At 48.1% G+C, this 15,175-nt stretch overlaps 1 protein-coding gene and 1 long non-coding RNA gene across 2 annotated transcripts; one reads left to right on the top strand and one right to left on the bottom strand.

The window, feature by feature from the left end:
• Positions 1–1,056: 1,056 nt before the first annotated feature.
• EVX1 (even-skipped homeobox 1) lies at positions 1,057–7,793 on the bottom strand. The gene is made up of 3 exons (XM_083466395.1): positions 7,306–7,793; positions 4,046–4,302; positions 1,057–2,149 (listed from the first exon to the last, which is right to left on the bottom strand). The coding sequence occupies exons 1-3, from the start codon at positions 7,754–7,756 to the stop codon at positions 1,613–1,615; spliced, it is 1,245 nt and encodes a 414-aa protein (XP_083322521.1). The 5' UTR covers positions 7,757–7,793; the 3' UTR covers positions 1,057–1,612.
• A 2,294-nt stretch (positions 7,794–10,087) lies between these two features.
• Positions 10,088–13,080, top strand: LOC310690094. Its single transcript, XR_014517893.1, has 2 exons — positions 10,088–12,095; positions 12,976–13,080. It is a non-coding gene; the product is annotated as an uncharacterized lncRNA (long non-coding RNA).
• The last annotated feature ends 2,095 nt before the right edge of the window (positions 13,081–15,175 follow it).

The raw sequence follows: 15,175 nt of genomic DNA, 5'->3' as shown, positions 1-15,175 counted from the left end.
AAGTTTTTCTTAATTAAATCGTGGTTGCTATACTTCCGGTTAATAATAATAAGACCAAGAGCTTCTGCTACAGGAACTTCTTCTACTTAAGGTTGCGGAAGAATCGGGCTGGGGGAGCGAGGCGAGGCGATTATGCCTAAGGAGCGTCGAGAGACAAGTACAAGGAGAACGAAATGCGAGAGACAAGTACAAGGAAGATGAACAAAAGCTCAGTTCCAAACTCAAAGGCAGCGAATAAAAATGAGAAGGGGGAGAGAGAGAGTGGGGGAGGTTGTGGTGGCGTGGAAGGCAACGGGAGAACTGAAGGTGAACCAGGAAGGAGAGGCAGAAAGCGGCTCGGCTTTAATTTGCAGACCAGTGATTGCGTGAAGAGTTGAGTTCTGCTCCCTGTCACTTAATCTCTTCCCTTGGCGGCTTGTTAGCGTTTGGCAGGCGCGCGGTCTCTGTGCTGAGAATACTCTTGCAGCCGACACATTAAAGAGGGAAGGAAAGAAAGAAAAAAAGGAAGGAAGGAAGGAAGGAAGGAAGGAAGGAAGGAAGGAAGGAAGGAAGGAAGGAAGTAGTTAAACCAGCACCTTCCGCTACATTATACATCACTTTCTAATTTCGCCGGTGTGGTCACAATTCAGAAACTGACAACGCGACGCTGTTCTTTTAAAGGACAAATAGCTTTGACCCTTCTGGGCTTCCCTCTGGCAATTTCGCTCGCCAGCCCCCTCCATTTACACACACACACACACACACACACACACACACACGCCCCGCCCCACCCCATCTCAGTTGGCAAGACACAAAAGATCGCACTTTCCCCCTTTCCTTTCACGGTAAAAGGTGTGCGGGTGGGGTGGTGGGATCTCTCCGGAAAGCCAGCATGGAGCTGGAGCTGGAGAAAGAAAAAGGCACACCAAAAATGTATAGCGGGTTCTGCTGAGTTTTGTTGGTGTTTTTCTGAAGCCAATTAGCCTAATAATGATGATGACGATAGTCAGAAATAACGGGGATGACACTCTGACATGGCAAATCCAACAAAGGCCCTTCACTTTCTCTTTTTAATCTGGCAATAATAAACCTTTACTTTCATCAGGCATACATTATTCGTTAGGATCCACAATTCCTTCCTTTCAAGTATTTCCCTTTTTAGTCACATACAGGGTTATGCATAAGCTATCGATGCCGCAGTTGGTGGGCATCCTGCCCTCTTAGGCTGGAGAAAAAAGTCCTTCGGAGACCAAAGTTCTCGATTATTTCCCCCTGTGGTGCAAAAATCACATCTTCTTCCTTCCCTCCGCCTTCGTAGAGGCGTCACTTGGCAAAGTCGTCCCCCGCCCGCCCACCAAACAGTTGCAACTCTGGTACTTTTTTCCACAGAGAAGAACGAAACAGAAATCCTTCCATTTTTGTTTCGTTTTTGTTAGAATTTTATTTCACAGTTCCGTTCCCTTCCTCTGTCAGTGTTCCATTGGCGTCCACTGCCCGCAATTAAATAAACACGCTATGGAAGTTCTTTGACCGGCTGGGGTGAGGGAGGGTGTCTCTGGACAAGAGTTGAGGGGTGGGGTGGGGTGAGGTCGGGTGGGGTAGGGGAGAGCAGAGAAACCTGAGATGAAGCTTTTTATCTGGTCAAAGAGACTTCTTCCCGCTGATCCAAGGAGACCGAGGAGGCCTTGCTCAGCACCGAGGGCGTGAAGGTGAGGAACGAGTCAGTCCTGGTGGTGGCGGAGCAGCTAAAGTCCGAACCCGAAGGCCTTTGAGGCAGCCCGTTGGCCTGGCTCCCGTGGCAAGCCAGGCACGAGCAAGGGCTCCCTCCGGCGCCGCTCAATCCGTGCGTTGGGCCGGCGTAGAGGGAAGGGTGTCTGAAGGCGCACAGAAGTTCTGGTCTGGGGTAGGGGTGAGAGAGGACCCGGAAGGTGTCCAGAGGTCTCAGTGGGGAGCTGAAGGGGGCGGCGGCCGCAGCAGAAGCCGAGGTGGCCCCCAGGCCCATATGGGAGTAGTAAGGGAGCGGCAGGTGTGACGGGAACGGGTAGGGCAGGTTGCCGGTGGCCGCCGCGTGGCTCATCATGTAGGTGTAGAAAGCCGGGTCTGCCGGGTGGGGCCAAGTCATGGCCAAGCGCTGCCTCTTGTCCTTCATCCGCCGGTTCTGGAACCACACCTGGCACAGAGACAGAGAGAACCACAGGAAGCTCTTTAAAATCCCGCAAAAAGACGGAGCAAGACTGCAATCTTCACGCGCGCCCGGTTTTTGCTCTGGAAGGAGGCTGCATGCTTAAGCAAGCTCGCTTGGCCTCAGAGAACTCTGTCCGGTCAGAGTTCCGGCCCAACGGGTCTGGGGTTGCAGCAGGAACCTATAAGACACCCTGGCTTGTCTAACTGGGCCTGGGATTGTGTGTTGACCACTGGACAAAAGGGCAACAATAAAACCTAGAGCCTCGATGGTATTTAGCAATCCACCAAAGGCCTCGTGAGTTTTCTTGCAACACAGCACTATCGTTTCATCTCACAATATTAACTGGTTTTCAGCATCCACTTGCTGAATCGCCCTTCCAACGGCGGGGCGGGGGGGGGGCAGGTAGCCCTCTTGCCATTCCCCGGAGTATATATTTAAATATAAATAAAATGAAAAGTGTGCGTGTGGGGTGTCTGTGAGCTTGATCAACTACATCCAATGATGGAGTTTCACGGTGACTATTATTTTTTTTTACTACAGTGCTATTATCGTTGCTACAGAACTGCCTTCCTGCTGCATTCCCGTCTGCCTCTCCTATCCTGCCCGCTTTTCAGCCTTTGCAACATGCACCCAGTATGTTTGGAGCTATATGAGGAGACGGGTGCAAGTCACATCCTCTGAAATTGAAAGGAGCCTCACTGCTTCCAGATGAAACCAACTTGTATCCTTGACAGCCTTCGGGTGTGAAATTTCTTTTGTGCCAGTAGCTGCGTCCGCAAATAGTCTGCCATCCTTAGACTGTGCAGTGCTTATAAATTGAAACAGACGCACAGACTCCCCAGGAGCGATGAAATGAAGGAAGGGGAAGAGCGCAGCCAAATCCTGCGGCTGTTTGCACTGACGGAAGTCCCATCGACTTCAAAGGAGCTTAGTCCCAAATAAGTGTGCATAGAATGCAGCCAGATATCCAAGGCGCAGCAGTGCTTCTTCCATCCTATTTAATCCCACTCATGTCAGATCCCATTCTGTACTCATTTACGTGGGAGTAAGCGCCATTTGTTTCAGCTGCCAAAGTTGGAAGCAACCATTTTACTCGGGGAGGAGGGGAACCCTAAAGGATCAGTAGCCTGGCAGCTCCATGGGGACCAACTTTGAAACATCTCGAAGTCGTAAGCAAGGCTACTCGCGAGTTGGGGACGTTTCAGTCGACCGACCGTGGTTAAAAGCTGCTTTTGGATTAATTTCAGTGGACTCCGAAATAAGTGGTGCGTAAACTGCAATGCTTGCACACTTATAAAAGCTTTCGTCCTACACACCGTTGAACTCAATGGAACTTACTTCTGAGCAGGCGTGTATAGATCGGACCGCGCTGTCGGAGTTACACCTCTCCCAAAAGTACACAGAAATAAGCCCATTGAGTAAAGAACGCGAGCAGGTTTCAGTGAAATTGACAAGCTACTAATGCGGATTGGGATCTCCACTCTGTACGCATGGAAAGGGTGAAAGGGGGCAGTGACGTAGCGTGGGGGGTGCAGGGGGGGCCGGCCGCACCGGGCGCAACATCTGGGGGTTAGGGTTAGGGGGCGCAAATCCACGGGTTAGGGGGCGCAAATTACTTGCCTTGCCCCGGGTGCTGACAACCCACGCTACGCCACTGAAAGGGGGTAATCGTCCTGCCTTAAAAGCTCTTGAATGGCAGCTCCAGTAAACTGCCATCGGACTTAAATCAGCGCAGGGGAGCCTTGGCCGGAAGTCCCCGCAGGGGAACTTTGCTGCTTGGCTGTAAGCAAGCGTGGGGCAGGGAGGACGTCTCGGCCGTTGGGCAGACTGTAGATGCGTGACATTGTGCTGGAACCTTGAGATCCCCGCTTGCGATCCTACCTTGATGGTGGTTTCTGGGAGGTTTAAGGCGGCCGCCAGTTCGCACCTCCTGGGCCTGGAGACGTAGTTCTCCCGGTAGAACTCCTTCTCCAGCCGAGCTATCTGCTCCCGGGTGAAGGCCGTGCGGTACCGGCGCATTTGATCGCTGGCGCTGCAGGCCAGCGATCCTTGAGAGCCCCCTCCGCCGCTGCCCCCGCTGCCTTTAGGGGGGTCCCCTCCGCTGCTGGGGCTGCCCGCTGAGGTCTCCGAGCAGTGTCCTGCAAGGGCAAGTCGAGAGGAAGACATCGAGAGAGAAAGAAAGGCAGCGGGGCTCTGCCAACCTGTGTTTCCTCCCCCCGCTTAATTTCTGATTGTCCACTTTCTCCCTCCCAGTTTGGAGCCCCTGAGAACTGGGGCTGGATGCCTACGAACACAAACTAGCCCATATTTAGTAACCGAATAACTGGAGAGACCCGAAAGACTAGTTGGATCAACAGCCTAGTTACCTTATTAGGATTTAAATAGATGGGCAGCCCAGTCCCAGACACCTTTACTCAGGAGTAACTCCTCAGTCAGTTGGACTCTATGGGGAGTATTATCTCCTGGGGCTGCGCACTTACTTTGAGGGTAAGTGGGACTGAACTCGTGGGGTTTTCTTTTGAGCGAATATACCTGGGCTCGGGTTGACTGACTGTCTTTAGGTGTACATTAGACTTACTTGGAAACAATGTCATGAAACCATGAAAGGCCCCTTGAAATATTATTATTATTATTATTATTATTATTATTATTATTATTATTATTATTATTATTATTATTATTATTATTATTATTATTTCAAAGCAGGTGTTTAGGTATGACTACCCAAAGTATTTAGCTCCTGGATGGCAGTCTGGTTCCTTTCTCTTTTTTGTGTTAAGGGTGCAATCCTCTTCCCCACTTACCCGAGAGTAAGCCCTACTGGCCATAAAAGGGTCTTATTTGGAGGAAACATGCCTAGGATCGCTCTGCGCATCGAGGTTTACTCCTCCGGTAAAATTCGCTGAAAGCCAATCGCATTTCCTTTTGTGTTTAGCATCTGGATTACAAGGCCGCATTTCCGCGCGCACACACTGACATAATTTACACCGAAAAGCGCTGGCCAAACCGTGCCACTATACCCGGACACGTTTGTTTGTTATTATTATTATTATTATTATTATTATTATTATTATTATTATTATTATTATTTAATCGGGATTGACATCGCATTGAACAGAAGCCAGAATAGGTTTCTGGTGGTAATCCCAGATGTTATTTAGATCTAAGGAATGCACACCGGTTTCCATGCAAACGCTCCAGCATCCCTAGTCACTGGGAATGGGGCAGAAGCAGAAAGTAAGGGGAGTTTTTTTCTTTGGCTCATTTTCCCCAGCACCTGCAGTGGGAAATAACTGGGAGGAGGGAAATAAGTATCAAAGAGGCCTCGTTCGAAGCCTACTACTTTTTTTTTTTTAAAAAAAAAAATCCTACTCCTGGAGTAGCATGTGAAATCCCCCAAATCATCTGCTGAAGTAGGCTGTAGTTACACTAAAGTTTGTGCTATAATACTGTAAGTCTGTTCGACGTCTAGGTGCCTCTTTGTTGCTGTTTTTGTTTGGTCTGCGACAAACCAACGAGGATAGCCTTTCTAGAGACCCTCTAGAAAGGATCCACACCACACAGAGAGACACGCAGAGACCTGGAAGGAACAAATCCCTCAGGACAGTGATCGCAGGGGAATGAACTTTCAGTACAACGTAGATAGGATAAAGACGTTAAGAGACCTCTCTGACACCACCAGGGGATGTTTCCCTTCTCTGCAATACAAAGGAGATCCTCCAAAGGCTATGGGGGTCCTTAGCGTCCATTTCTGAGGCCTGTTGTCTCTGTGCGCAGAGGGAAGTGCTTGCCAAGGCGATAGCCACCCTCCCCTCCATTTGTTGGCCTCTGATAACCGTCCTTTGCCGTACATGACCATAACTGGCAAGTGAGATGGCGGAGTCACCTTTCTTGTGTAATGGCCCCCACCTTCTCCCCGCAACAACAACAAAAACACCCTTCTTCCTTCTGGCAATGGAGATGAAAGGAACCTCCAGGGCCAAACCAGAGCTCTCCCTCATTCCAACACTTTCCCAGAAGATATTTAGGGCTCTGGGGCTGAGGGGGTGGGGTGGGGGGTGCGAGTGATGGTGGGAGGGGGTGGCGAGAAAGAGTCCGTGGTCTCGGCCTGTGTGTGTGTGTGTGTGTGTGTGTGCTTGCTTTCAAATGCAGCCAGTTCTCATTGTGCCCTGAATAAGACCGAAGGCAATTAAAGCCCTGGGACCATTTCCGAGCTGGCGCCACCGAGACACGGAAGTGACAAGGCAATTGGGACATCGAACCAATGTGCAAAGAAAAGGACCTGAGTACTGGGCGCTGGGCAGCAGGGGCGTCAGCCGCTCCCCCCTCCCCTTTACTGTCCTTTTTTTCTTGCGGCTGCTTCGGGGCTCCCGCAGGCACGCTGCATCTCTGCCAGGGGAAAGGCGCCCGCCCGCAGCCCCAAAGAGCAACTTGCAAGCCTGGCCAGCAGGCGCGGGGTTTTTCTTTTGATCTTGACCAAATCCCGGAAAGTTCTCCTTCTTTCCTCCTTCCTTGGGGGTGGGCAGCTGGGGAACCCAGAGTACTATAATCCTGGGTAGGTGTGGGCGCAAGGATGGGGGCGGGGAAGGGGAAGGGGGTCTTGCTATGCCCTGGAACAGGAAAAGCTTCTGGGAGAATTCATTACAATAAAAGTCTGGGCTGCAGGAGGGAAATCTGCAAAGGTCATAATTCTCTGTTGCAGCGAGGATGCGATTTCATGTCCCCCATTAACACGTCGTTAGACTTCAAAGCGGGAGATGTGTGTGGGTTATTGCAGATGTCTCTCTGCGGGCAATTAGAGATACCAGGGGACCCCCAAGCCATGGCTCTACGGATCCTGGAAAAGGGAGAAGGTGGGGGGGGAAATCCAAACCGAGGCACCAAACATCATCAAAGCCCCTGAGCCAGATCAGATGGTATATGGCAGGCTGCCTCCCCGACAGCCCCCCACTAGCCCTTAAGCGCTTTGGGGATCGGGTTGGAAAGCAGAGACGCAGCCTGCTTTCCAGTACCAAGCGCTGTCTTTCTGCTCCTAAGCTCCAGGGCAGATGAGATGGCCGGTCCTGGGAGGCAACCCGGCCGGCCTGAGCCCAAGGACCAGAGACTGGGAGGCGGGAGGAGAAAGGGAGGGGTTGGGGTACCTTTGCCGTGCTGGTGGTATTCCGTGTTGCCCGTGGCGCAGTCCGGGGTGCAGCTGACCTCGATCTCCTCGTAGAAATCCGACTCTGTGTCCGAGCTGCTCTGCTGGCCTTTGGCGGCCAGGCGGTTGAGCGGGGGCTGCTGCCCGGCGGAGAGCAGCGCGGCGGCCGCGGACCGGCTCTCCGGGACCGTCCCTGTCGCCGGGAGCACTTCCACCTCCTCCTCCTCTTCCTCCTCCTCTTCATCCTCCTCTTCCACCCTTCCTCCTCCTCTTTCCCGGGAGGGTAAGGGTCCAGACCTAGGGCTGTGGCAGCCTCTATGAATCATCTTGTCCTGCGGCTCTGGACCGGGGCTTCCCACGGCCTCTGCCAAGCTGGGTGCCCTCTTGGCTACTGCCAGGGAGCCAAGTTGACCTCCTTCCAGAAACATCACCATCTCCTTCCTAGTTTCCATTGTGCTGGTCTTTTAAATAAAGTCCGGATTCTCCTCTCCCCCACCCCACCCCACCCCAAGCCCCATCCACCCTCTTGCGCCTTCTCTCTCTCTCCCCCCCCCCCGGGCCACCCCACCCCTTCTTCCCAGCAGACCCTCTCCTGCCAATGCAGAAAGAGAGAGAGAGAGAGAGAGGGAGCCGCGAGCGGTGGTGAGCCGGGGGGTGACCTTGTGATGCGAACGCTCCACTGTGCAGCGGCGGCTCTGGGAGGGATCTCACCATTGCCCTCTTCTTTCTAAAGCTGTCATCCCTTAATGGTGCAATCGTCATTACAGTACCTCTGGTGACGCCACTCACTTGATTGCCGGGGGATAAATAGAAACGTCTGCCGGCGAGGAAGATGAAAGGAAGAGCCGGAGAGAAGAGTTAAAGGGGAGGCGGGGTGGGGGTGGAGGGGGTCGGAGAAGGGAGGGGAGAGATGAGAGATGTACCAGGTGTAACAAGCGCTTGGGATGGATGCGAGAGGCAAGTGTGAAAAGGGAGATGGCGGATGAGATCCAACTGCAAAGCTGCGTTTCTTTTGAGTTCCTCAGTGGGAGAGTTAAGTAACCTTTCGATCTGATTTGAATATCTTTTTTGGGGGGGGGGTAGAACTGCACATTTGATCCACGACGGCTGAAAAGTGCGAAGAAGACACACAATTCCCTCCTCTCTCATTCCCGGGAAATTCTTTATTTTATTCTTTACAGATCTGACGGCTCGAAAGTTGTGCTTGCAAGATAAGGACCCATTCGTGAATATTAGGCCACTTGTTCTGATTAACATATGCCACCTACCCCGTTTATAAAGCACTATTTGATTTCGAGTCATTCGGGCCATCTGGTTTGAACTCGAGAATTGGTGGCAATACTGATAGACAGGCAAGCAGTTTGATTGATGTCCTAAGTACTTTCCATTCTTATTGTCCTTAATGATAATTTATTTCAATCACTATCCTATATATAATTCTTTTTTTCCCCTCGCCCTCCACAGGATCAGAAGATGCTTTGATAAGGTTCAACCCGACAGAAATAATCAAGCGGCAGGTTATTCAAATTTCAAGCGACAGAGCAGATATTTGTAGTGCAGAGGCAGGGGGGTTCGGGCTTTTTGGATCTACTTTGTTTGTTTGTTTGTTTTGCCCAAGATCTACCAACCAGAGCCATCTGCAAACAAACAAACAAACAAACAAACAAACAAACAACCCCCCCTCACATAATTGTTGAACAAGGTGACTCTGAGCCCTTTTATACAAAAGTCCCTGCCTAGCTAATTGTCTTCATTTCCATCCCTTAATTTGGATTAGACAAGTCGTATAGGTTGTTGCCATTAATACACAGTTGGGTGTCGGAAATTTTTGCTGATCTGCTGTAAATCAGAGATCTGCCAGTAGGTTCAGATCCACATTCTGTCTCCTTTTATAAAATATAATCAGGAATGTGTTGTGGACGTCAGTTTTTCTTCCATTTTTGTGCAGTCATTTAACATAAGTAATCTTTTCAATGTATCCCTCCTTTTTCTGCAGTCAGAAAATCTGTTTGTTAAGTAATATCAAATGACCGCTAAACCATCCCTGGCAACTCTATTACCCTTATTTTCAAAGAATGTTGGTTGCGCTGTAATGAACCTTCAATCAATGTTTCCAGTCTGGTAAAGAATTTATGGGCATTTTTGAGGGTTTTTGTAGAGACGCAAAACAACAAAACGCACAAAGGCAAGTACACACTCCCTCCCCCTTAATAATTTCAAGAGAAAGGGTTGGGTTGAAGGATCGTAAATGGGGATGGAAGGAGGGGTGAGTGTAAACAAGTAAGCAAAAAAAAAAAATCTAGGATCTGTTTCCAGTACAAAGACCAGGGTATTATTTCTGAGGAGGACTAGAAAACCATGCTATGCTGAGGAACTCCCTGGACAGAACCGCCGTAAGTAGCACATTTTACTTACTGTGGAAATGTTACCTTTTAATTACTCCAGATGCGTTCTTTGTTTCTATGCCTCCGTTCAGTAAATCTTCGTGAAATTATTAGACATTAAGCTCAACAATTTCGGTTTGGCTCTGAGTCAGTAAGGTTTGGACAGCGCCCTTGTTGCAATCCTAAACGCACTCACCTGGGAAGGTAGGGGGTGTCTCACTGGCTCTCAAGTCTTTAGGATCGGGGTGCCAGTTGCGCTGAAAGCTGACAGACACTCATTCCGATCCTAAACACAAAGCGTCCTATTTAGCAGGATAGCAACATATATATAAAGGGGGGGGGGTCGGTTTAAATGCGATTCGTTTGTTGTATGGTGGTGGATGGAGCTGCGACTATAATCAGCAAGATCTCCGACATACTTCGAGGCGAGAGGCTTAACACCCCAGTCTTAAATGTATTAAGGCCAAACAAAAGCCACATTCAAATAAATGCGAGGCTAAATACGTTTACTCGGTAGTAAGTCTCTCTTTGTTGAATGGGATTAAACTCCTTGTTAAATAATGACTTTTATAAGATCAAATGGGTCGTCAGAGGCATGTTCCATAGCTGGTTATCCTCTGCGAACATTGTTGTAGTTGTTGTCGATTGAGAAAGTTTGGGCAGCCTTAAGTCCTCCTTGGATAAGTCAAGGGGGATGGAGAGGAAGAACGTGCATGCTTTTCCTGAAATCAAGAGAACTGAAACCGCTGTTGATCTGGGGTACCATCTGGGGAGGAGGGGTCTTCTACTACAGGGGGCCTCCGCCCCTCCAGTCACACGCGGGAGGAAGTTAGTGATGAGCAGTTGACTTTTTAACGCCCACCATGGGAAACAAGGAAAGACTGGGAAAACACACACAGAGGGAGGGAGGGAAAGAGAGAGCTCCCGATCTCCTCCCTTAAACTGGGTCTTCCGTGTCACATCCAAAGCAAGGAAGCGCGAAAGGATCATGGAAAGTCCCTTCCCGTAAACAGCTTAAGAGAGTCTTTAAACTGCTGGGAGAAAGGAGTTAATTCAGAGCCTAATGATTTCCCGGGGCAGGGGGTTGTTGGCAAACTGACAGGTTATTTTGTCTGTGGCGAGTCGGCACCGGCTTTGCTTGAGAGGGGAGGAGTTTCCATACTGGCCAGACAGGAGGCTCCCCTCCTTTTCCTCCTAGGGCGTATACTCAATTAGACCCGGATTTGTTACCACCCTTTAGTCAATGAATGGGTGGTAGTGAAAGCGGAACATCAAGTGATCTATTTTTTTCACCCCTACTTTAAATCCGCCTTAGTCACGGTTTAAATCCGCCTCCAGTCATAGCCAAAAATTAAGGGTAAGAGTTATTCCGTGTTCATTAACACGGAACAGAAGAGTGAGGGTTCTGGGTGGCTTCTAAGTCGGGGCTTTTGAGAGAGTAGAAGGTTTTCCACACTCTTTCTAAAGAGGCTGATTGCTTAGGGCAGCTCGCCTCTTTCTTCCTCTGTGATAGCATCCCGCCTTATCCGGGATAAAGACGCTCCATATTACAATAAGGGTACATTAAGAAGAACAGTAACACCACATGGGATAAATTCTGACGAACCTCCCTGCCCCCCAGCGCTGACTGGTGGGCGACTGAGATGGAGAGAGAGAGAGCCCTATACCAATCTCGGTCCAGCCCCGCCAATGTAAATTGCGCGGCTGGCTGCTTTGAAATGTGGGAAGGGAAATGCTTCCTTGGTTTTTCAAAGCCTTTCCATCAGTGGGCGATGCCTGCGACAGAATACCTTTGGCGGATGGTCTTCAAACCGGTAGTGTAATTGCAGGGAACAGGAAGCAATGAGAGGGAGGAGAGTCTCCGAAGAGGCCCTTAAACTGGCAGTCCTATCCTTCTCCAGCAGCAACCCCCCCCCCTCCCGGGCCATTAGTGGGATGATTCTAACCAGATCTGCTCCCTGACCCTGTGGATTTACGTTATATAGTGAGATTAAGTGATCTGATAAGCCTCCTGAACCACAGAGCCTACCTTGAAACCTGAAGGCCGACTAGAAATGTTTGTTGAAACGAAAGTGCCTGGTCACTGCGCGTTAAAGACTGGGGCAGATCAAATCCCCGGCAGACCTTGACCCGAGTCCAGGCTAAACGCTGATGCCAAAGAGCCCCACTGAGAACTTATGAATGATCTGTTAAGCGCGGGATCAGGATCTCAAGAGGTTCTTCTTCCCTTTGAAATTGGGTTGTGACCTCTCTCTCTCTTTCGCTCTCTGCTGCTGTACAATCCCATAGGATGTCTACACTCGGAACTCGTCCTCGTTGAGCTCGTTGGGATCTTCACGCAAGGAAGCGGGTACAGGGCTGCAGCCTAGATCCATGTCATTCCTTTTCTGTCTACCACCTCTCTCTAGTAAGTCCCTAAGCTTCGCCATTTGAAGCCGCCTTTCACATCACACTGATGATCCAGCCAAAGTGAAAGTAAACGAGATTAAGAACTTCCTTTTGTGCTTGGTGCGTACAGTGGTACCTCGGGTTAAGTACTTAATTCGTTCCGGAGGTCTGTTCTTAACCTGAAACTGTTCTTAACCTGAAGCACCACTTTAGCTAATGGGGTCTCCTGCTGCTGCTGCCGCGCCGCCGGAGCCCAATTTCTGTTCTTATCCTAAAGCAAAGTTCTTAACCTGAAGCACTATTTCTGGGTTAGCTGAGTGTGTAACCTGAAGCGTATGTAACCCGAGGTACCACTGTATCTAAATAGGAAATATATATCTATTTATTCAGTTCATTCATTGTAGTTGTACCCAACCCGTCCTCCAATAAGTTCGGGAGAGTGTGCATTGAGATGTTTGGCTGTGGTGCCTTCCTTTCTTTTTGCCAGGATCACGCCCACCACAGTTCTCTGAGGTTCCTTAGTGAAATTTAGTGAGTGCCTCCGGGTATTATTCATCTCCTCTCGATGTTGAAAACACACACACACATATTCAGATGAAACACCCAGGTGTAAAGTGCCCCACTTCAAAGGTCCAGAACCGTCTGCTGCGTCACCCCAGAGCAAATCCTTCAAAGACGACCAGCGCCCTCGCTCAAAGTGAATGACAACCCAACAGCCACGCGTCATCTTAAACGTCACCTATTTAATACAGAAAATTGCCTGGAAAGGCAAATGTAATGTGCAGAATATAGAATCTGTTTTAAACGGTTCTCTTTCTATCCTTTTCTGAGCTTCCTTGACTCTTGGAAAGGCGCCATAAAAAGATTTAAATAAATAATTTGTTTCTTCAGCGTTCTAGGAATCTGCATAAGGAAGAAGGCTGGACGCTGGAGTGATATTTTTGTTACCGAAGCTGTAGATCAATGTTAAAAACACTTAATAAAATATCCTTCGGAAAATGCAAGTTTGAATATATTTCATTTGTGTGTATTGTGTTATTGAGAATTCCCAAGAGACCCAAACTTGTCAAATAATAATGTTCATTATGCTGAATCATCAGTAACTAATTTTGGATTTTCCTATCTCAGCCCCCCCCCCCCCCATTTCAAACACAACAAATACAAATGTAAAAAAAGGCTCTACTGTCTCTGATCCAACCCACAAAACGTCAAAGAGCTTGATTTGAAAGAGAATCAGATTTAGCAAAGCAGAAAGCCTAATTTGTTAATGGATGCTATTAACTATAATGACGTAATTATCGCTGTTTTATTAAGTCTATTTTTACGACAGTGCTAGAGTTGAAACGCTGCAATGAAGGAAATAATCGGAGCATTTATTCTTCAGCTCTCTAGAAAGTCAACTCTGCAAATGTTTTTGAGACAACGTAAACCTGGAAAAGGCAATATGTGCATATATGTGCACATATATTTTCGGTATTTGGCTATAAAATGGACAGAACAATTTGTGTATTATTAACAACATCACATTTGGTTCTTTAACTCACAGTCGGAAACAAGTGGTGTTTTATTTTTTAAAAAAAGACCCAAGCAGGAAGCAATTCAAACCATATTAAATGGTAGAAGGGGAGAAGAGACTGAGCGGTAGCTGCAATGATGAAAAAAAATGCAAACAACACTTTATTATTAACATTTATTTATATAGCGCCATCTATGTACGTGTCTCTGCACACAATTAAAGTAAGAAATTCCACACCAGGGGCATAGAATCTAAACACATAAGGAGACTTCTATGATTAATCTTGGTAGGCAAAGACGAGGCGCTTCATGTTATCCCTCTTACATACAGAGTATCTTGCCATTTTTCAGGTTAATCCAGTCCAAGTCTGCCAACAGGATGATTGCAATGAAGTCAGATTCAGAAGAGTCCTGTTACCCCTCAGTGTGAAAGTGCACTGTCTCCGAAGGCTGTCACGCCTGAGGGCCATAGGAGACAGCGCAGTAGAAATCTGGGCATCCGCTTCTGTTTATATGCAGTAAATAAATGTACACACAAACTCATTTCAAGCGGCTCGAGTGCATTGTTGTAGTTAGTTTAATCTCACTGAGTAATTTTACCCTGACTGGCTAAAATCTAGGTGCTGTATTTCGGATTAGCAACAATCTGAACAGTTGGGAAGTCTATAAATCACTATAAAAGCAATCTATCCAAACTCTGGCACTTTTAAATGCAATGGGTAGCGCAATTCTGTGGATGCCTAGAACCACTGCATTCACCCCTAGGAATCTATCTATAAGACTGCAATTTAAAAGCAGCGCGACAAACATTTTTTTTGGCTTTGGCTGGTTCCGACTTCCTCATTTAAAAAAAAAAGAGCGGGGGGAGCAGCAACCTGTCCTGTCTTTTAAATAAAAGAAATTACTCGAGTTCCTCCTTAAAATTGAGCATCAACATTGTAATTCTCCAGTGTTTCGAATGGATGCCTAAATAAGGCAGAGGGGGAAAGCTGGACCTCGTGTGCCTTTCACGTAATTGTTTGCACCGTCTGCCAGCTTTTACTGCAAAGTCGTAAGTATCTTCCCAGATGCATTTGGTAGTAACAAATATTAATATACACTGAAATCGCGATGAAGGAAATCTGAACAATGGAAGGGTTAATTAGACCTGGGCGGGGTATGTAAAACCAGATTCTTTTGGCTGTGGTTATAAATCACTGCTAAGACGTTTTCCTTACTTCATTTTGAAAGTGTCTCCAAATTATGGGGTCATGTAGAACAGAACAGGTTATTTCCTCTTTCCGTCCATCCGTCCTTCCTTCTTTACATCTCTTGCAAACCTTTATATTCTGCCTTATGTATCTTCCGACCTGCCTACATATATGTCTGAAAGAGATGCAAAGACTGAAGGACCGATCGACCCACCTACACCAGACCAAGGGGTTGCGCGCACGTACCGTAATCTATAAACAAAACAAATGTCCCGAAAGTATGTTAAGTCCCTGTCATATTTATTAACAAAGTATGTTAAGTCCCTGTCATATTTATTATATTAGAATGTTAGCCCCCAAAATCTAATCCCAATAACCATTTCCCATGCGGTAA

This window comes from Podarcis liolepis (assembly GCF_965112155.1).
Source record: "Podarcis liolepis genome assembly, chromosome: 12".
NCBI classification, from domain to species: Eukaryota; Metazoa; Chordata; class Lepidosauria; order Squamata; family Lacertidae; genus Podarcis; species Podarcis liolepis.
Note: the sequence above shows the minus strand (reverse complement) of the source record. Positions and strands in the feature narration are given on the sequence as shown.

Bases quoted from the DNA above. Each gene is read 5' to 3' on its own strand.
- EVX1 (XM_083466395.1), bottom strand. From the start codon at position 7,756: ATGGAAACTAGGAAGGAGATGGTGATGTTTCTGGAAGGAGGTCAACTT. The intron at 4,303-7,305 runs GTACCCCAACCC...TTGCCCTTGCAG, and splicing joins ATACCACCAGCACGGCAAAG to GACACTGCTCGGAGACCTCA. The intron at 2,150-4,045 runs GTAGGATCGCAA...TCTCTGTGCCAG, and splicing joins TCCCAGAAACCACCATCAAG to GTGTGGTTCCAGAACCGGCG.